At 36.9% G+C, this 21,429-nt stretch overlaps 1 protein-coding gene across 1 annotated transcript in view; it reads left to right on the top strand.

Moving 5' to 3' along the window:
- The window catches only part of LOC309977539 (disintegrin and metalloproteinase domain-containing protein 18-like), a gene marked incomplete at both ends in the record, with an annotated part of 77,096 nt that overhangs the window by 41,602 nt on the left and 14,065 nt on the right, over window positions 1-21,429 (top strand). The window contains 5 exons of the mRNA XM_082863660.1: window positions 3,470-3,565; window positions 5,300-5,498; window positions 10,231-10,336; window positions 15,934-16,117; window positions 20,916-20,996. Of these exons, the coding sequence (XP_082719786.1) occupies window positions 3,470-3,565; window positions 5,300-5,498; window positions 10,231-10,336; window positions 15,934-16,117; window positions 20,916-20,996 (666 nt within the window). The remainder of the gene's footprint in view (window positions 1-3,469; window positions 3,566-5,299; window positions 5,499-10,230; window positions 10,337-15,933; window positions 16,118-20,915; window positions 20,997-21,429) is intronic.

The raw sequence follows: 21,429 nt of genomic DNA on the forward strand, positions 1-21,429 counted from the left end.
GATATATACTCCACACTCAACAAATACTTACTGATTGAATGAATGCATGTATAATGTAATTATCTTTATAATAACATAGGATGTGTGTGAGTGGGTGAAGATTGACTCTGGTAGATTTAGAATACCCCATTAGGAATAAAGTTACTTGGAAGGTTTATTCAAAAGTTTTTCTGAAAGAGAACTAAGGAAGATACAAAAGGACTTTTTGATTTTTCAGTATTTTTATAAACTGTACTCCATTTAAAGTTATTAAAAAATAATGGCTATATTTCTTTATGCTATGCAATATATCCTTGTTGCTTATTTATTTTATACATAGTAGTTTGTATCTCTTAATCCCCCTATCTTGCCCCTCCTCCCCTTCCTTTTCCCAGCTGGTGACCACTAGTTTGTTCTCTGTATCTGTGAGTATGTTTCTGTTTTATGTGCATTTGTTTGTTTTCTTTTAGATTCTTGTAGATAACTACAAAGGAACTTTTTAGAAAAAGAATTGACTTGGGGGTAATTTTGCATTACAAAATATCAGAACATACTGCAAGGCTGTTTAATTTCATTCACTGTGGTACTGGGCAATCTATACATCTCTATCTATTTATATATCAGCATTTATATCTATCAATTGATTTAACTCTCTAAATATGTAAAAGTTATATAGAGGGCTTCCCTTGTGGCGCAGCGGTTGAGAGTCCGCCTGCCGATGCAGGGGACACGGGTTCGTGCCCCGGTTCGGGAAGATCCCATATGCCGCGGAGCGGCTGGGCCCGTGAGCCATGGCCGCTGAGCTTGCGCTCCGTAATGGGAGAGGCCACAACAGTGAGAGGCCCACGTACCGCAAAAAAAAAAAAAAAAAAAAAAAAAAAAGTTATATAGATATATGACATTTTATTTCCAGGGTGGAAATAGTTAATGTCATAAGGGTTTATCTATAAATCCAAAGCATTCCGTATGAGTAAGGGAGAAATAAGCCTTGACATGTAGGATCTGACCTATTATCAGCTGGGCCTCTGTGTTGCTAAGAGCTGGCCTGGCATTCACAGACAGGCTGCAATGTTCTCCTTTTGAAAATAAACAATTGTATACAAGGTCAACATCTGTAACCATAATGGATGAAGGAAAAAATGCAAGGCCACTCTTTAAGCAAGGGCATTCACTTTATGTCTGAGGACGGTAAAACCTGAAAATTGTCCAAGTCACAATAATGACCAAACACCATCCTTTCCTGGCTAATAGGAGTAATTCCTTTAGCAATTTCAACCCTAGCATCAGTACAGTCTTTCTTCGTCTAGATAAGAATTATTAAAATACCCAACTATAGAGGAACCCCTGGTTTCTGACAGTATCTAGTCTAGCAAAGTCTAGATTCCTTAAACCCTCCCCGAATCACCTAAAAGGAGCCCAGATTCTATAATTAGATCCTTTCACTGAGGTATATACAGTTCCCCATGGTGTGTGTTTTCCTTTCTGGAAACTAGTAATAAATGCAACTTTTTCAACTCAGATGTGTTCCAGGTAGTTTTTGGCAGAATGGCATTCACACCTATGTCTTCATAAATATCCCCCATTTTACACAAGTGGAAGCTCTGTTTTTGCACTGACCCACACACATGCAGGTGTGTACATTTATTTGTTCCTGTATTCACAAATAAGGTGACTAGTAATAAATACTGGAGTAAATACTCCACAAAATATAGAGGAATACATTTCCAAAAAATCTATAAGTTTTAAAAAGCAATAAAATAAAAGTATTGATAATATTTTATAGTCTTGACATAATGGAGGTCTTGGTGATGAGACATAAAGCCCCATAGTCATAAAGGAGGAAGAATGTTACAAATTACAGAAAATGACAGACACCATGAATAAGATCAACAATAGACTGCAAAGAAATGTTATCAACATATAGAAGAGAAAAAAGGTAATTGGAGATTATAAGAACACTGCTCCTACTATTTAAAGGGAAAAGAGGAAAACAAACAAAAATCCCTATGCAAAATGGTGGAAATTGTGCGGTGATTATTTAAGTCATAAATAAAATTGTACAAAATGCAAATTCATGTTCAAACGCACTAGTAATCAGAGAAATAATAATAAAAAATGAGACACCATTTCCCAGTTACCTTGTTATAAATTAAACTGATTGCTCATAATAAGTCTTGATAAACGTGTTTGGGCTTGCATCCCGGTTTACTTTTCATGAAAGAATATATACACACACATCCACTCATATAGTGATATTGGACTTTGGAACATTAAACACTGAAATATACACAGTGATTACCCCTGGAGAATCTGTGGGGCATAACCACAGCTTCAACTTTTACTCCATATATTCTATGTTATTTCTATAATGGGAATATTTATAAATACATAGCTATTCACATAAACGTGAAAAATTGGAAACATTTGGAAAATTTTAAATGAAGAAGAATCTTACCTTCTATTAAGGACAATATCTTTGAAACAGATTTTTGAGAAAATGGAAAATATTTGATTTTAAAAAGTTTTAAGAATATAAAAATATTAAAGAATTGTATAAATGCAATGTATTTACGTGAAAAAATATTTGGTTTGGGGCTTCCCTGGTGGCGCAGTGGTTGAGAGTCTGCCTGCTAATGCAGGGGATACGGGTTCGAGCCCTGGTCTGGGAGGATCCCACATGCCGCGGAACAACTAGGCCCGTGAGCCACAACTACTGAGCCTGCGCGTCTGGAGCCTGTGCTCCGCAACAAGAGAGGCCGCGATAGTGAGAGGTCCGTGCACCGCGATGAAGAGTGGCTTGCCACAGCTAGAGAAAGCCCTCGCACAGAAACAAAGACCCAACACAGCAAAAATAAATAAATTAATTAATAAACTCCTACCCCCAACATCTTAAAAAAAAATTTGGTTTGTTAACTTTATTTAAATTATCACCTAATTTGAGTAACAGCTAACGGCTGTTTACCTTGTAAAAATACATATGTAGACATATCCTTTTTTAATTTCCATTGTGGTAAAACATGGCACATGATTACTATATTAAATGCATTTTTATTATATATATTGCCTAACTCTACTTTAGCTTTATTTATTCACAAAGAGAAACTTTACTAAACAAATTACTAAAAAGACAATTGGGGTTAGTTTTCTCTTAGGAATTCAGATGATATATTTCCATGTTGGCAATTTATGAATTAATTACCAAATATTTTCGGTAGTAAGTGTAAATGATCAACTACTATTTTATTTATTTATTTATTTTTATTTTTTTATTTTTTTTCAATCAACTACTATTTTAGATGTTATTTATTTAGTTCTTATAGTTGTATGTGCCTTTGGGTATTCTAGAAATAGTAAAATAGTAAAGCTTCACTGAATATAAGTATATTGTGTAGTTGAAAAGTTGAACACAAGAGACTATTAAGTAGACGCTGAGAAACAAGAACTGTTAAGTGGTTGAACTAAAATAGCATTTCTTCTTATGAAATTTTAGGATTGTCAGTTTAAGGACTGCTGTGATTATAATACATGTAAACTGAAAGGCTCAGTAAAATGTGGTTCTGGATCATGCTGTACATCAAAATGTGAGGTAAGTTTCCAACATTTACGTTGGAAATTGAACTGTGATAATAGAAGGCTATATTAATTGAATTGATAGAAGGACTCTAGAAATAATTCAGGGGAACAAAGTAAAGAGTGCATAAACAACCACAGTTATATAAGGACACCTACGATGAGATAGAGAAGGCATCTCAGATTAGTACTGATTATTCTATTATGTTGAAACCACAGTTTACCATCTTCTAATTTATCAGATAAAGAGTAGAATAAACATATACACTGCTATACAAAAAAAAAAAAAAAAATCAACTCTCCATGCAATTGTAAAGTAAAATAAATGGTAAATGACTAACTAAAAAGATATAACATGCATAGCCAACAAAATGTGTAGCATAGAGAATATGCAAAGAACCCTCACACATTAATAAGTAAAAGTTGAATCGCACACCACACACACACACACACACACACACACACACAACAGACAGACAAAGGGAGTGCCCAGGCAATTTACAACAATGAAAAGTAGAATTGCTCAATGTGTTCACTGATCGTCTGCAGTAATTAAGATAAACATAAATAAAAATGATAACGCAGTATCATCCAAATGGCAATCTTAAAAACAACAATGCCAGATATTGTCTAAGAAATGGGGATAGAGCTCTTTTCCGCACAGTGTTTGTGGAATTTTGAATTGTTATAATCCCTTTCCTGAGCAATTTTTGCATATCTTTGAATAGAGTATAAATTATCAAGTTAATTCATCATCATGCGTTTCTCTCTTATGTATATACCCTAGAAACATGACCATGTGTGGAAAGCTCAGGAAAAATATATTAATTTCAGGATTATTTGCAATAGCAAACCATAAAGGCAAACTTAATATTTACTGGTATTGGAATGATTACATAAATTATTGTATATTGTACAAGAGTTAATAAATGCAGGCTAAATTGCAGGCAATAATATGATATTATCTTCGGGGCTTCCCTGGTGGCGCAGTGGTTGAGAGTCCGCCTGCCGATGCAGGGGACACGGGTTCGTGCCCTGATTTGGGAAGATCCCACATGCTGTGGAGCGGCTGGACCCGTGAGCCATGGCCGCTGAGCCTGTGCGTCCGGAGCCTGTGCTCCGCAACGGGAGAGGCCACAGCAATGAGAGGCCCGCGTACCGCAAAAAAAAAAAAAAAAAAAAAAAAAATATATATATATATATATATGATATGATCTTCAAGACATATGTTTGGATAAGAAAGCAAGTTCCATAATGCAAAATATTTTAATTCCAGTTCTAGTAAATTTTTCAAATCCTTTTCCCATTTAGGTTAGTATAGAATATTGAGCAGAGTTCCCTGTGCTATACAGTAGGTCCTTGTTGGTTATCTATTTTAAATATAGTAGTGTGTATGAAACCCGCTAGTTTGTCTCCTGGGTCTCTCCAAGAAGAAAATGGTAGAGGCAATGTTTCTCCAATTTTGAGGAACAAGTGTGTTTAAACTAATCTGTGTAGTCTCCCTCCAAATGCTGGTTAGTCTGATGGCCTCTCGATGTAGAACACAAAGCTCTGTTGGAGGGGTCCTTTTGTCCTTTGAGACAGTTACTTTTCTTCAGGCTTCATCATGAATACTGCACCTGCCTTTTCCTACTCAGCCTTCGGTCTCTGTTATCCCCTCAGGTATCAATAATCAGACACATCTCATTTTCTCTTCAGTAAGTAATTGAGAATAGCCATTCACGGAACATGATTTTCATTTTCCTCCTAGATATCAGCAGCAGGCACTCCCTGTAGAAAAAGTGTTGATCAAGAGTGTGATTTTACCGAGTATTGCAATGGGACTTCCAGTGATTGCATTCCTGACACGTATGCAATGAACGGCCAGTTGTGCAGGTTGGGAACTGCATACTGTTACAATGGACGATGCCAAACTACCGATAACCAGTGTGCCAAGATATTTGGAAAAGGTATCGCTCTTTCTTATATATTTCTCTTTTTCTTGTCTTTGATGAAGCAGTAGAAATTAGTAATTTTATTAGGCCTCAGTTCTGAGTACATCTTATCGTCTTAATATTCTGCATGATAGGTGGGAAGGATACATAAAGCGCTTCTGTTGCGTACAGGAGGACGTGGGAAAGCACCTGTGCAATTGGTTGATTTGTGAGCTGAACTAGCCACTTGTGTCATGGAACACCATTTTTACTTAAAATCATAACTGAGACAAACTATGTTTATAAGAGTTGGGTGTTTGGCAGACACTTTATCAAAAATGAGTGAGGTGAGCCTGTGACTTCAAGGAAAACAACTGGCAGAATTTGTTGCCAAGGGTAAAACTCAGACTTTGAACTAAAAATTTGAGTTTTAGAAACATTATCTTCCACTGTGACTTGACAGTTTTCCAACACAAAGTTAAGTGTTAAAATTAATATTAGTATTAATATGATCATTACCTTGAACTCTTTATCAAGAAGACTGCTTATCTCCACTTTGTTTTGTTCTTCTTCTGGGGGAACATATTACTTCTTTGCCTCATTTTGCCTGATTCTCTGTTTTTATTTCTATGTATTAGGTGGGTTGGTTACATTTTGTCACACACTTTCTCTGGGGCCCAGCAGCACACTCCCTTCTGTTCTCCAGAGCTGTATGCTCAAAGGGTACCCTCTGGGTGGACTGCAAGGCCTGTGGGGTCCTGGGTCTGGCGTTGGCCCACTGATGGGAGGTGCCAGGTCCCAGGGCACCTGGGCAGAGGCTTGGAGGGGCCTGTCTTACATATTTCTTTTGCCTTAAATTTGGGTCCCTCTGTAGGAAATAATACATATCACACAACTCTAGAAGTGGAAAAACCTGAATCACAAGGTCAATAAAGATTAACTTGGAATGAAAAAAGGTTAGTTTATGTAGGAGTGTTTCAGATTTTCCAGGATAATATTGTACATTCCTTTCCTCATGATTTGATTTTTGGTTTTAGCTACCTGGGCAAAAATCCATGTTTACAGCTCAAATTAGGAGCTGTATTTATGTATATAGAGATTGGAATGGCAAGTCAGTAGATTCTGAAAGTTTACTTCATTTCCTTTTATTTTACACATTCATAATCTAATTTTAATGGCCTGAAACTTTAAAAGTTCAGAGTGAATTTCATTCACATATAATCATATTTCCTCACGGAAGAACTGCTAGGGTAACAGTAGTCTTAGGCAACTGACCAAAATTCATTTTTATATTTTGCTTTTTAAACAGTTTTTGAGGCTAACTCAAAAGCTCATGCATATATGCTTGCTTTTTAGACAGTCATTATTCATAATACTCCAACATGATTTTGTATTTTTAGAAGAATTAAATTAAATTTGAATAGATCAAAATTACTGACATTCAAGTATAATCATTTGCTAATTGAGTAAAGGTAGTATAACACCAAATGTCAGTTATTTGCCCAGCTGTAATACAAGGTTTATAGTCTGTACCAAATACATGGTATGTGATTTGTATTGTCTTTCTAATGATTTGAAACTTGTCTTTAGTAACAAGTTTCAGATTAGTTGACTTAACCAAATTTCAGCCAGAGCTGCAGAGCTATGATCTCTCAGAAATGACAGGTCAGTGCGATTTTCTGTATGCTGTGCTTTTAGGATGTTACTTTTTATTTGGTTGTTTCTTGTTTTTGCTTTTTCGATGCTCATTTGTATTTGAAAATGTTTTTTGTCTTTGCCAGTTTTCAGAACCATTGACTGAATGGGCACTAAAAGGCCCAGAAGGAAAACCACGCAACACTTTGGCAAATATACATGTGAACCGTTCTCCTAGTGCACCCCCAAATGGGACCTACAACCATTTAATCAGGGGTTTGTTCACTGGGGAAAGGGAAATAACCAAGCATTTTGGAAACTGGTGGACAAGGTCCGATTTGGCATGTGTACCTGGAAACCCAGTTTCATCATGGTCTCCCTGTGAGAGCAGGGACTTTGAAGGCTCAGAGAACAAATAGAGTCCATGCCAAGTTTCAGTTTATAATGGGCCCACCAGGTCCACAAGTCCATTTGGTAATCCTTTCTCAGTCCTAGAGTGTATCATTGGGGTTGACATGATGGTAGTTTGTGCAGTGCCATCATTAGCTCCTTGGTCTGTTTGGGAAGGCCATGGAGATAGCCTTTCCAGGAATTATTGCTTCCCTTAAAGATCTAAAGGATGCAAACGTGGTTGGCTGTATAATATCTACATTTAATGACCCAGTTGGGTCATTAAGTTGACCCTGCAGAAACCAGATGGTCCCTGGAAGATAATAGCAATCTATTGCAAATGCAGGCAAGTAGTAGATTAAGTAACGCACCCACGCTGCCGGTGTGGTGTCTATGCTAGAGCAGATCAGCGTGACCTCCAATATGTGGTAGGAGCATAGCCATTGATTTGGCAAATATATTCTTTCCTATTCCTATCTGAAAAGAGAATTAGAAACAGTTTGCATTCACATGGAATTCACATGTCTTTAATTTAGGGTTTTGCTCCAGGGCTGTGTTTACTCTCTCCTGCCTTCAGTCATAATGTAGTTGAAGGGAGTTGGACATCCCAGAAAATGTCACTTTGATCCACCTTATCATTGATTCTTGTATTAACCCGGCTAAATAAGCAAAGTGTAGCTAGAATGTTGGAGGACTAAGTAAAATGCATGTACTACGAGGGGCAGGAGATAAGACTCAAGAAATATTTAGGAACCCATCACATCAGTAAAATTTTAGGAGTCCAGTGATCAGAGGCATGACCTGACACCCTCTACAAAGTAGAAGACAGACTGTATGTATCTTGCATTTCATATGACAGAGAAACAAGTCCAGTGCCTGGTAGGCCTCTGTGGGTTCTAGAGGCAGTAGATGGGGAAGTGCCGCTTGATTCCATTTACCGGTTGGCCTGAAACACTGCTAATATCGAGGGAGGTAAAAACAGGAAAGGCCTCTGCAGCATATCCAAAATGCAGTGCAGAAAGCCCTGCATTTTAAATCATGAAACAGAGAAATCCAATACCAGAAGTGTGGGTTATGAGAAAAAGAAAACTGCCGTGTGGGGCTTCTACCAGGCCTCTCGGGAGAATAGCAATGCAGTTCCCTGGGGTTCTAGAGCAGAGCTGTGCTATCTAAGCTGGAAAATTATACCAATTTGACAGAACAACTCTGGGTGCACTACTGGCCCCTGTAGAGGTAAAAAACCTGGTTTTCGGACATCAAGTGACCAATTGTTGAGAACTATGCATCGTAAGCTCAGTTATGTCAAATCCACTGAGTTAGATGGTTCAATAGGTAGAAGTCATTCGTTCATCTGGATTCAAGCTCAGGAAAAAGAGAGGGCAGAAGACAAATTCATGAACAGGAAATCTAGATCAGTATGCCTTTCTACCCTCTTCCACCTTTGCTTCTTCCTCGGCTCTGACCAGCAGATACATGGGCTCTCATTATGGGCAGCAGACGCAGGAGGAACAAGCCCAGCCTTGTTTATACAGGTGTGTTGGCTCAGTACTGGTTATAAGTTGGAAAAAGACGGTAGCCACACTGCAGCCTCACTTGGGAGGATGCCTTAAAAGATTTTGACCACGTGGTCATCCATTTCCCATGAAGGAGAAATGGCCAGAGTTTGGATTAGAGGGGTACCCATGGACAGTGACAAAGGGCCAAGCAGGCCGGTGGGAAGCCTGGATGTTGGAAGATTGGAAGATTAGAGCCAAGAGTTCTGGGATAGAAGTAAGTGGATAGACACATGGACATGAACAAAAAATGTGAAGATCTTTGTATTAATCCACCAGGTTAATACCCACCAGAGAAGCACCCACCATGGATTAGACACCGAACAATCACATAGACACAATGACTTAGCCAGGTTACAGCAGCCAGCATCCGTCATCCTCCAACCCAATGCCTGTAGGGGGGACACATTTCTGAACTTTCTCTATTTCTTTTTATTACCGTTTCTGAAATAACTGATTCTTATCTGAGTTTCCCTTATCTCTCTCTTGAGTATTTGTACCGTCTGGTCACATTCAGCCAAGAGCAACCAAGACACATTCTCCAGAAGTTTCCGCATTGCACAGCGAGCATTACTCTCCTTCTTGCCCCCTGCTGCCAGGCTTCAACTACAATGCCACATTTTAGGCATATTTTGCAGTAGAATTACACATCTACATACCAATTCCTGTGTTTGTTGAAATGGAAATGAGCCTCAAACCTCTGCGATTTCCATATCTAATACACTTACCCTTCACTATGACACCCAGACTGACTGATGAGCCTCTACTTGAAACATTGCTTGTCCCCCATCAGAGAAAAAAAGGAGAATATGGCACTCAATCTACTAGTTCTGACGGTTTTGCCCCAACTGACATCTCAAATCTCTCATTTCATTAAGCAGAGCAAGTTACAAGGTCAAGCCTGACGTACATTGGACTAGGAAGGATGCATTCCCACAGGGAGGGGTCAGCAAATTATTTTTAACCATAACATAATTTACTACAATAGATATAATAATTTTCTATTTTCTGTCAGATAAGACAATTGTTTCTTTCCACTTGCATTGACAGGGAACACACAGGGACAAAAAAAAATAGCATGATCAAGACCATGATTTTTTTTGCTTATGCAATGAGTTTCATTAGTATTTTATCAACAAATGTTTTATTGGCATCGAGAATAATAATTTAGGACATATTTTCATTTTAAGGTGCTCAAGGTGCTCCATTTGCCTGTTTTGAAGAAGTTAATTCTCTGCGTAATAGTCTTGGAAACTGTGGTTTTAAAAACTCCCAACCATTACCTTGTGAACAGAAGTATGTATATAGAAAATGATTGTTTCATTGAGTTATAAAAATTATATATTTCTTGTCAAGAGACACTAAATAGTAATGGACAGTAAATCATATCTGGAGAATATTTTCAAATAACATTATGTGTATTTTCCTTCTATGCAACTCAGTTCTCCTTTTTCTTATTTTTTTCCCTACTAGTGTGTTAGTAAGGAGACTAGACTAAGAGAAATTTAATGTTTCTTACTGAAGGTAGAAAGTGGGCTCAGTGCAGAGGGAACAGATGAAATCACCCATCTCCTAGTCTTTCCCTGAAAGGCTTCCATCTGCATACTAAGAAAGTTGCTACCTGAAGGTTAGGTTTCTAATTTAGCACACATCTAGGAGCTGGCTGCAATCTTCCCCAGAGACTCGAGAAACTGATAGTCACTTTCCCTGCAATCTCTTTGTAGCCCACTCCAAGTCACCACTATCTCCCTATAAAGAACTTGTACACATTTCTACACCCCAGCTTTTGCACTGCTGCTGCCTGAGGGTCAGCTCCCCAAGTCATCTTACTCTGATAGCCAAAGGGACTTCCATTCATAAATATGCCCTCAGGGTTCAGCACAGAAGGAGCAGACAAAAATGCCCATCTCCAGTCTTACCTGGAAAGGGGTCTGTGTGCATGCTTTAAAAGCTATTGACTGAGAATCAGCCTTCTAATTTAAAAAGCTTCTAAGGCCTGCCTTTGATCCTGCCCAGGGACCAGGAATGCCAGCAGCCTCCTCCTCCAGCATCTCCCTGTAGCCTAATTCAAATCACCAGTATCTTCTGCTGGAAGCTTGTACACATGTCTGTACCACAGCTTTTGCAGTTAACACCCAAGAAACAGACTTCCAGACAGGTTGGCACTGTTAATCAATGGCACTTCCATTAATGAGTCCCATTTATTGTAGAAATCAAATAAGCACTTCTTAATGGACACAGGAACACTCCTACACATACACACTCTGCTGCTATACCCCCAGGCCCGGTACATAAGAAGCAGGCAAAAATGCCCATTACCCAGTTTTTCCCTGTAGGGAGAAATACTGGAGTATACTATATGTACTATACAGACAATCTGAACAGACCAATAGCAAATAAGGTGATTGAACTGGCAATTGAAAACCTCCCAACAAACAAGTCCACTGGGGAATTCTACCGAACATTTAAAAAAAGAATTAACAAATTCTTGTGAAAGTCTTCCAAAAACTAGAAGAGAACACTTCCAAACTCATTTTACAAGGCTAGTATTACCCTAATACCAAAGACAGACAAGGACATAACAGGAAGAGAAATAATATCCCTGATGAACATAGATGCAAAGAAAATTTTTTTTAAATAACAAATTTAACAGTACTTTGAAAGGAACATACACCATGATCCAGTGGGAAATATCCCAGGGTTGCAAGGATGGTTCAATATCCAGACATCAATGAATGTGATACACCACATTAATAAAATGAAGGATAAAAATCATATGGTCATCTCAGTAGGTACAGAAAAAGCATTAGAAAAATTTCAACATCCTTTCGTTATAATAACTCTCAACATATTAGAGTAGAAAGACTGTACCTTGACATAATGAAAGTTATATATGGCAAACCCACAGTTAATAGTGTACTTAACAGTAACAGCTGGGAGTATTACCCCTAAGATTAAGAAAAAGACAATAATGCCTTCTCTTGTCACTTCTATTTAATATAATACAGCTGTAATAATCAAAAGAGCATTATACTGGCATAAAACTGAGATATATCAATGAAACAGAATAGCCTAGAAACAAACACATACATACACAGTGAATTAATTTTCAACAAAGGGGTGAAGATTATAAAATGGGGAAAGAATAGACTTTCCAATAAATGGTATAGGGAAAACTGTATTGCCACAGGAAAAAAAAAAAGTTGAACTGGACCTCTGTCTTACACCATATACAACAATCATCTCAAAGTGGAAGATAAAAAACACTTGAATGTAAGACCTGTAAAACTCCTAGAAGAAAATATAGGAGATAAGCTTCTTGACATTGGTCTTGGCAATGATTTTTTGGATAGGCACCAAAAGCAAAAGCAACTAAAGAAAAATTAGACAGCTAGGACTACATCAAACTAAAAAGCTTCTGCTTAGCACTGGAAACCATCCACAAAATGAAAGGGAATGGGAGACAATATTTGCAAATCACATATCTAATAAGGGGTTAATATCCAAAACATACAAGGAACTCTTACATATCAATAACAAAAAATATTTTTAAAATGATAATGATAATCTTTATTAAAAATGGGCAGAGGACCCAAATAGACATTCCCCCCCGCCCGCAAAAAAAAATACAAATGGCCAAGAAGTACACGAAAAGGTGCTTTACGTCACTAATGATGAGGACCGTGCAAGTCAAAACCACAATGAGATATCACCTCACACCTGTTGAGACAGCTATCATCAAAAGACAAGAGATAACAAATACTGGCAAGGATGTGAAGAAAAGGGAACACTTGTACACTGTTTGTGGGAATGTAAGTTGGTACAGCCACTATGGAAAACAGTATGGAAATTAAAAATACAACTACTTTATGATCCAGCAATAGCCAAAGTATGGAAACAATGAGTGTCTATCAAGGGATGGATGGATCAAAAATGTGGAATATAGGCAATGGAATATTCAGCTTTAAAAAAGATGGAAGTCCTGACATTTGTGACAACATGGATGAATCTGTGGGGCAGTATGTTAAGTGAGATGAGACACACAGAGAAAGTCAAATACTGAATAGTATCAACTATATGTGTATTCAAAATAAAAAATAATGAACTGGTAGAAACACAGAGTAGAAAATCTGTTGCCAGTGGAAACTAGGGAGAAGTTGGTAAAAGGGTACAAACTTTCAGTTATAAGATGAATAAGTCCTGAGGATCTAATGTATAACAAGGTGACTATAGTTGATAACACTATATATTTGTTATATAATTGTACAATACAATTATTATATAATTATTGTATAAATGAAATTTGCTAAGAGAGCAGAACTTAAACATATTCACACACAAAAATGGGATAAATATGTGAAATGAAGAATGTGCTAATTCACTCAGTGGGGTGAATCATTTCACAATGTATACATGTATCAAATCGTCACTTTGTACACTTTAAATAACATAATTTTATTTTCAGTTATACCCCAATAAAGCTAGAAAATGACAGTAGCAGATAAATATGTTCTGGAGATCTACTATATAGCTTAGTTCCCATAGCTTTAAAAATATGTCATTGTATACTTAAAATTTTCCAAGAGGGTAGATCTTTTGTTAATTGTTCTTAGCACACACAAAATAATAATAATTATAATACAAAGGGCAGGAGGAAACTTTGGGAAGTGATGGATATGTTTATGTCCTTGATGATGCTAGTAATTTCATGGGCGTGTCCTTATCCCCAAACTCATCAAGTTTTACACATAGGTACCGTTTTTTGCTGGTGATTATACCTGGAAGTGGTTTAAAGAATAGTAACAGAGCCAAATTCAAGAACTAAGAGAGTGGGAAGAGAATATAAAAAGACTCAGTTAAAGTCAGGCGATCCAGGGAGAAGTAGGACTTTCTTTAACCTCCAGGACATAGTCAGAAAAACTGTAAAATCCTTAGGTAAGCACCACACTCAGCATGGTTGAAAAACAACTTGGTTCCTTTATGAAGATTATAAATGGCCGAAGAAGGTGTCGAGTTCAATGGGACTAAGTGTCCTCCACCACCTGCCTCCACATGAGTTTACTATGGGTTAAGTATGACGTGCAGAGAATGCGGAATTTCCCACATGCCCCAACACAGGAGGACTAATGGATTAAAAGAGGAGCTCTGGAATCACAAAATGAATGAATGAATGAATGAAGTGAGATCCATGAAGAGACCCTGATTATCTCTAAAAGGCAAAGTATAATCAGCCACACTTTGTTAGATACCAACTGAGAGCACCAGTGATCAGGCAGACTGAGTTACACCACAGTGGATGCCAACAGAGACAGGAGATGGTGGTAAATCAGCCACACTTAATCTCTCTCTGATGGCCAGAGGCATGTGTGTCATCCTTGGTCTAAGACTACGATGGAAGAAGGAAAAGGAGAGGTGGAAGGAACTGTGAAAGTTAGCAGGCATGACTCATCTGGACTTCATCTGAGATGATAATAGTACATGAATTTTCCCAAAAATAAAATCACTAGATGAGACTGGAATTCAGTAGCTCAATTCATCTGCTTTAAGCAGATTGTGCCAGTGCCAAGAATTCAACCATAAATGCAAATTTTGAGAGAACAGACTTTGGAGGAAGAGCTTGTATTTCAATAGCCAGACTAGAAAAAGACCTACCAAGCAAAATTGGTTTAAGGTATATTTCATAGAAAAAGAATAGAGCAACCATCAAAAGAATTATTTCAATCGGAAAACCTAGAAAAGTTAAGCTGGAGGGGAGAAAAACTTGGAAAGAGATTTGGGTATTGAATCCCACTCTCATTTCAATCTTCACTTCTTGATGCTATTAAGCTAATCCCTGTGATTTTAAAGAGCCACCCCATGGAGAATTCCCTGTCGGTCCAGTGGTTAGGACTCTGTGCTTTCACTGCAGAGGGTGTGGGTTCAATCCCTGCTCAGGGAGCTAAAATCCTGCAAGCCACAAGGCAAAAGAAAAGAAAAGAAAAGAAAAAAGTCCCCCATGGTCTTTTAGGACAAGTGGATGAAATTTCTAAAGGGAAGACTTTTGGAGAGATAATAATGACATGCTCCACAGACACATATCAATAACTAAGAATCGTTGTTTCCACTGAGGATAAGAATTGATAGATTTGAGTGATTCCAAGAGCAAGAAGTGACATCGATGATTTTCCAGGGCATAAACTAGGACTATTGGAAGTCTCTTAGACAAGCCAGCTCTGGAATCACAAAATGAATGAATGAATGAATGAAGTGAGATCTCATGAAGAGACCCTGATTATCTCTAACAGACAATCTACCCAATGATAGATTATAAATGGCTAAATAAACTGTCTATGGAATAAACTTTGGTATGCTTATGCCAAAAAATGGGATCTAAAAGTTTCTGAATTCTTAAGAGAGGAGTGCAGAATGACTGGAAATATCAGCAGGTTGGAAGAATCCTGGGATTGAAACGGAGTGTCTGTGTACTAAATAGATTTACTGACTAAAGATCATGGCAGGTACCATGAGCATAATCAGAAGGGGCTCAAAAGATACACAAAGTGTAAATAGATGAAGTCAGCCACTGTCAACAAATGTTGGGTAAGAAATAGGAAGACTAGTCAAGCTTTAGCAAAGTGGGAGCAGGTGATGAATTTTCCCAACTGAGTTCTAAAATAGGAAATGAAGGCAGGTCTGAACATTTGAGTTCAGTGTGTAGTTTTCAATTCTGCTACAGTGCTAATTAATTGTTTCACATTTAGCTGTGCACCATAAAATAATGTCATTGTGGCATTTTTCTGGTTTTTTACTATCAATTAAACAAGATATTACAGTTTATGTAATACAATACTTATTTAAAACTTTGTTTCATTAAAAGACAACATGATAAGACATTTTTTGCTTTCCCTTTCCAGGGATGTTCTTTGTGGAAAATTGGCTTGTGTTTGGCCACATAATAATACTTACAAAAGTGATGTTCGATCTGCAGTTTATTCATCTACTCAAGGACATGTATGCATAACTATTGGGTCATCAGTGAGATCAGGTGGAAGAGATTATGCCTATGTGGCTGATGGCACTGTGTGTGGTTCACAAATGGTAACAAAACATGTTCACTTATCTTTATCTGTGCTAAATTATGTAATTATCAGACACTATATTCCATGATGACTATCACAATCATACAAAATGGATTTGAACCTGGTGCTGCCACTTATTTCCCAAATGATATTGAAAAGATAATTAAACTAAACCTCAGTTATCCAATCACGTTGATTTTTGGGTTAATCTGTCATCAGTCCTAATGTGAGAAGATGTGTTTTTAAGCACAAGATTCCACTAACTGACAGGTGATTTTCTTTAGGTCTTTGAATTCTGATGGTTTTAAATCATAAAACTCTAATTTTGAGGTTTTAATTTTTCCTGCTTCACAAAGAAACATAATCGAGCTTTCATATTTCTTCTGCTTATGTGTATGGTCAAAATATAAGTGTTGAGAAATTTGGGAGAACCAAACAAGAAGTCTGTACTGGGAGACCACAGTTATAGTGATATACAAGCTTATGCTCATACATACATGTAGTACTATTCATGTAGTCAAAAAATAAAGGGAGAATACAAATGGTTCAGAGGCATAGTGAGTCAGTCTGGAAGTATGAGTGCCCACATTTCAGAAAACATAAGGCAGCAGTTGTAAATCAGTGTGTTTCATGTAAATGGCATTTAGTACTTACTTGCTGGATTAAAAATAAAACAAAACGTTAAAATGGTTACTCAATTAGCTAGTTCTTATATCTGTGTTCAGCAATTTTATTCCCTTGGAAACTTGCTTCTTGTGGTCGACAGCTTCTAAAATGCTCCAGTGCTTCCACTTCCTGGTATTCACACCTCAGTGTAATCCTCTTCCTTTGTGTGTGCTCTGGATACAGTGACTGGCTTCTGAGAAAGATAATATGGCAGGGTTATGGAATGTCACTTACAAGATTAATTTTAAAAAGACAGTGGCTTCTGTTTTGCATTCTCTCTCTCTTTCTCCTGCCTTCTCAGATTGCTTGCTTTGCTGAAGCAAGGTACGTGATGGAGAAACTCATATGGAAAAGCAAATATTTTCTCTTCTAGCTTTTTTTGTACCCTCTTCACAGATTTTAACAGAGCAAAAGCTTTTGATTTTCATGATGTCAATTTATCAGTTTTTCCTTTCATAGAGCATGCTTTTTGTGTCAAGTCTAAAAACCCTTCATCTAAACATAGGTCATGAAGATATTCTCCCAGTTTTTTTTCTAAAAATGTATAATATTGTGCTTTACATTTAAGTCTTTGTTTAATTTTAAGTTTATTTTATAACGTGTGAGGTTTAGGTTGAGGTTCATTTTTTTTGTACTTTGGTCAAAAATAAATTGGGTATATTTTTGTGGGTCTATTTTTGGGTTGCCTAGATTGTTAAATTAATCTGCATGTCTGTCCATCCACCAGTATCATATTCTCTTGATTACTTTAGCAATTCATTAAGCTTTAATAACAAGCAGAGTGATTCTTCTCATTTTATTTTTCTTTCAAAATATAGTTTTAGCTATTCTAGTTTAGCCCTGCACTTTCCATATAGAAAAGTGTAAAATAAACTTTATTGTAAAATAAACTTATATGAGACAACAAAAAACTTTTCAGAAATTTAATAAGAATTGTGTTAAAGCTATAGTTTAATTTGGGAAGGACGAATATCTTTACTACATTTAATCTTCCAATCCATGAATATTCTAAGCCTCTTCAATTATTTAAGTGCTCATTGATTTCTTTCATCAGCATTTTATAATTTTCAAGATACAGGTGTTGTGCATCTTTTGTTAGACTTGTATCTCAGCACTTTATTCACTTTGGAGTAAGTATAAGTGATGTGTTTTTAATTTCACCTTTCACATGTTTATAGAAATGTAATTTTTATGTGTTGAACTTGTACCCCAAACCTTGCTGCATTATTTTATTAGTTCTAGAACTTTTTTGGGGGTAGAGTCCTTAGAATTTTGTATGTAGACAATCACTTCATTTTCAAATAAAGACAGTTTTTTTTTTCTTTTATGGTCTACACATATATATGTTTTTCCTTGCTTATTGCACTGGCTAGAGCTTCATGTACTATGTTAAATAAGAGTCTTGAGAGTGGACACCCTTGCTTTCTTCCTGATCTTAGGGGAAAACTTCCAGTCATTTACCATCAGCTATTTTATTAGCTGTAGGTTTAAATATGACATTTAAGAAAGTTGAGAAAGTTCCCTTCTACTCCTTGTTCACTCAGATTTTTTTCATTATAAATAGGTGCTGAGTTTTGTCAAATACTCCTTCTGTGTTAATTGATATAACCATGTGATTTTTCTTTTTTGGGAATATAGTTCTATTTCATCCAGATCATCTAAAAAACAATATGTGGAAATACCTTAATGGTATTTGAGAAGTCTAGATTCATAAGAAAAACTAGCGTTTGTAAAGATAGTACATTTTCCCTTATTCTGTGTTAGCTGGTGTAGCTTGATAGGAATGAGGAAGCACAAATGATTAAATTTAGGTGGAGGGGCTTCCCTGGTGGCGCAGTGGTTGAGAGTCCGCCTGCCGATCAGGGGACACGGGTTCGTGCCCCGGTCCGGGAAGATCCCGCATGCCACGGAGCGGCTGGGCCCGTGAGCCATGGCCGCTGAGCCTGCGCGTCCGGGGCCTGTGCTCCGCAACGGGAGAGGCCACAACGGTGAGAGGCCCATGTACCGCAAAAAAAAAAAAAAAAATTAGGTGGAGAATTTTGGAAAATGTTTCAAGATTGCCAGAGACTTTGATCATGACTATCTAGGAGATTTAAGAGTGCCAAACGCCTCTGTGCAAGTTTTTTTTTTTAACTTTTTAAATATGATAAAATATACATTATACAAAATTTACAATTTTAACCATTTTCAAGTTTACAATTCAGTGGCATTAAGTACATTCACTTGACCATAAATAGTCTATTCCATTAGTCAATTTGTCTGAATTTATGCCGGAAACACATGGTTATCATTGGTGTAGCTTTGTAGTAAGTTTTGAAATCAGGAAGTGTGAGTCCTCCAACGTTGTTGTTTTATAACACTATTTTGGTTATATAGAGCAGTGGTCCCCAACATTTTTGGCACCAGGGACTGGTTTCATGGAAAACAATTTTTCCACAGATGGGGGGGTGCGGTAGGGGGATGGTTCAGGCGGTAATGTGAGCGATGGTTCAGGCTGTAGTTCAAACGATGGGGAGCAGCAGATGAAGCTTCATTAGCTCGCCTGCTGCTCACCTCCTGCTGCGCAGCCCGTTTCCTAACAGGCCAGGGACCAGTACCGGCCCACAGGCTGGGAGTTGGGGACCCTTGATATAGAGTCTCTTGGGATTCTATGTGCATTTTAGGATGGGCTTTTTATTTATGAAAAAAATATGTCTTTGGAATTTTGATAGACTGCATTGAATTTATAGATGCTTTGGATAGTATTGATATCTTAACAATATTACATCTTCCAGTCCATGAACACAGGATAGCTTTCTATTTTTCTGTTGTTCTTTTTAAAAATTTTTTCAGTGTTTCTTTTTAGTTTTCAGTGTATGCTCCTTGGTTAAGTTTAGTTGTCTAATAATAGTGGATGCTATTCTATACTGAATTGTTTTCTTAATTTCCCTTTTAGAATGTTCATTGTTAAAGAAATGTATTTGCTTTTTGTATGTTAATATTTTATCCTGCAGCTTTAGTGAAACCTTGATTAGTTCTAACAGGCATTTTGTGTAGGTGGAGCTTTTAGAGTTGACATATAAGATCACATCATCTGCAAAGAGATAATTTTACTTCTTCCTTTGCAATGTGTATGCCTTTCATTTTTTTCTTGCCTCATTGCTCTGGCTAGAACTTCCAGTATTATATTGAAGAGAAAGGGCAAAAGTAGACTGGCATACGCAATGTCATTTTACTCATTGGCTCTGTGTAAATTTTCAGAAAATAATTGCAAAATGCTAATTTTCATTCTTATTTGATATATTCTTCTTTTCAATAATTTCATCGTATGTTATGCTTATATATATATATATATTTGCGGTACGCGGGCCTCTCACTGCTGTGGCCTCCGCTGCGGAGCACAGGCTCCGGACGCGCAGGCTCAGCGGCCATGGCTCACGGGCCCAGCCGCTCCGCGGCATGTGGGATCCTTCCGGACCGGGGCACGAACCCGTGTCCCCTGCATCGGCAGGCGGACTCTCAACCACTGCGCCACCAGGGAAGCCCTATGCTGATATTTTTAAAGAAGTCAAAAGAACATAAGCTAGGAGCCTAGTTTAAAAAACAGAAAAAGGTAAATGAGGGAAAAAGTGAGTAATTTACCACTGGATTACCCACTTTGACGTAAGAAGGGTTTTGCAGTGGATCCAAATTAAGTTAAAATATTTCTCTTGCTGGATTATTCAGATCAATATTATAACAAGGATTCATGATAATTTATAATCCAAAATATTAATTTATATTTAAAACCCAAACTAAATTAATAAATTATGTTCCAGTTTCAGTTTTTGAGGGGACAAATCATTAATATTAATCTAACCAATTATTCATAACAGAACATTAACTCCCCTGATGGTGATTCTCAATTCAATTCCCAATTGTAAGTATCAAAACCAAAATTATATGACATTATTACATAAACTATGTTAAGGCAAGCACTCTCAGGGGGGTTTTCTTAAAGTTATTATTGTTTATTTTTGTATTGGAATGCCAGAATCTTTGTACCAATATCAGAGTAATACATAATAAAAAGTCTCAACAAGAGTATCTTTTGTACGTATATAGCAAATAGTTAATTCTTTCTTCACATCAAATTTGTGAATAATTATGAAGTATTGTTTGTTCTGTTTTAGTATTGTATAAATAAAACCTGCAAAGAAGTTCCTTTAATGGGGTATAATTGTAATGCCACTACAAAATGCAGAGGAAATGGGGTAAGTTACGTTTGTTTTCGTAGTTCTAAATTTCATGTTATTTTTGTGGGTATTTCAAAGTCAAAATCTATACTGTTTGGGAGAATTGAAAACCTAGGTTGCTTTTAAACAGACCTGGCCTAAGAATAGCTAACTAATATAAAGAAAATCAGCTGATTTCTAACCAATCCAAACACTATTAAGTGAATTGTACTATGTGTGTACTGAATTTATTGTAAGCACTCACAACTTATGAATTGGTAACATGTTCAAATAAAAAACACTTATTATTTTCTCATGCAAATAAATGCATATTTTACTTATATTGTGAACATATTTGTTCTCCCTCATACTCTGCATAATTAAAACTTATGGCTATATAATATTTTACAGAAGGTATACTTAAAAAACATATTAGAGAATTTCTGATGTTCTTATGAAGAGGTTTCTGATA

Source organism: Leucopleurus acutus (assembly GCF_964270905.1).
Source record: "Leucopleurus acutus genome assembly, chromosome: 21".
NCBI lineage: Eukaryota > Metazoa > Chordata > Mammalia > Artiodactyla > Delphinidae > Leucopleurus > Leucopleurus acutus.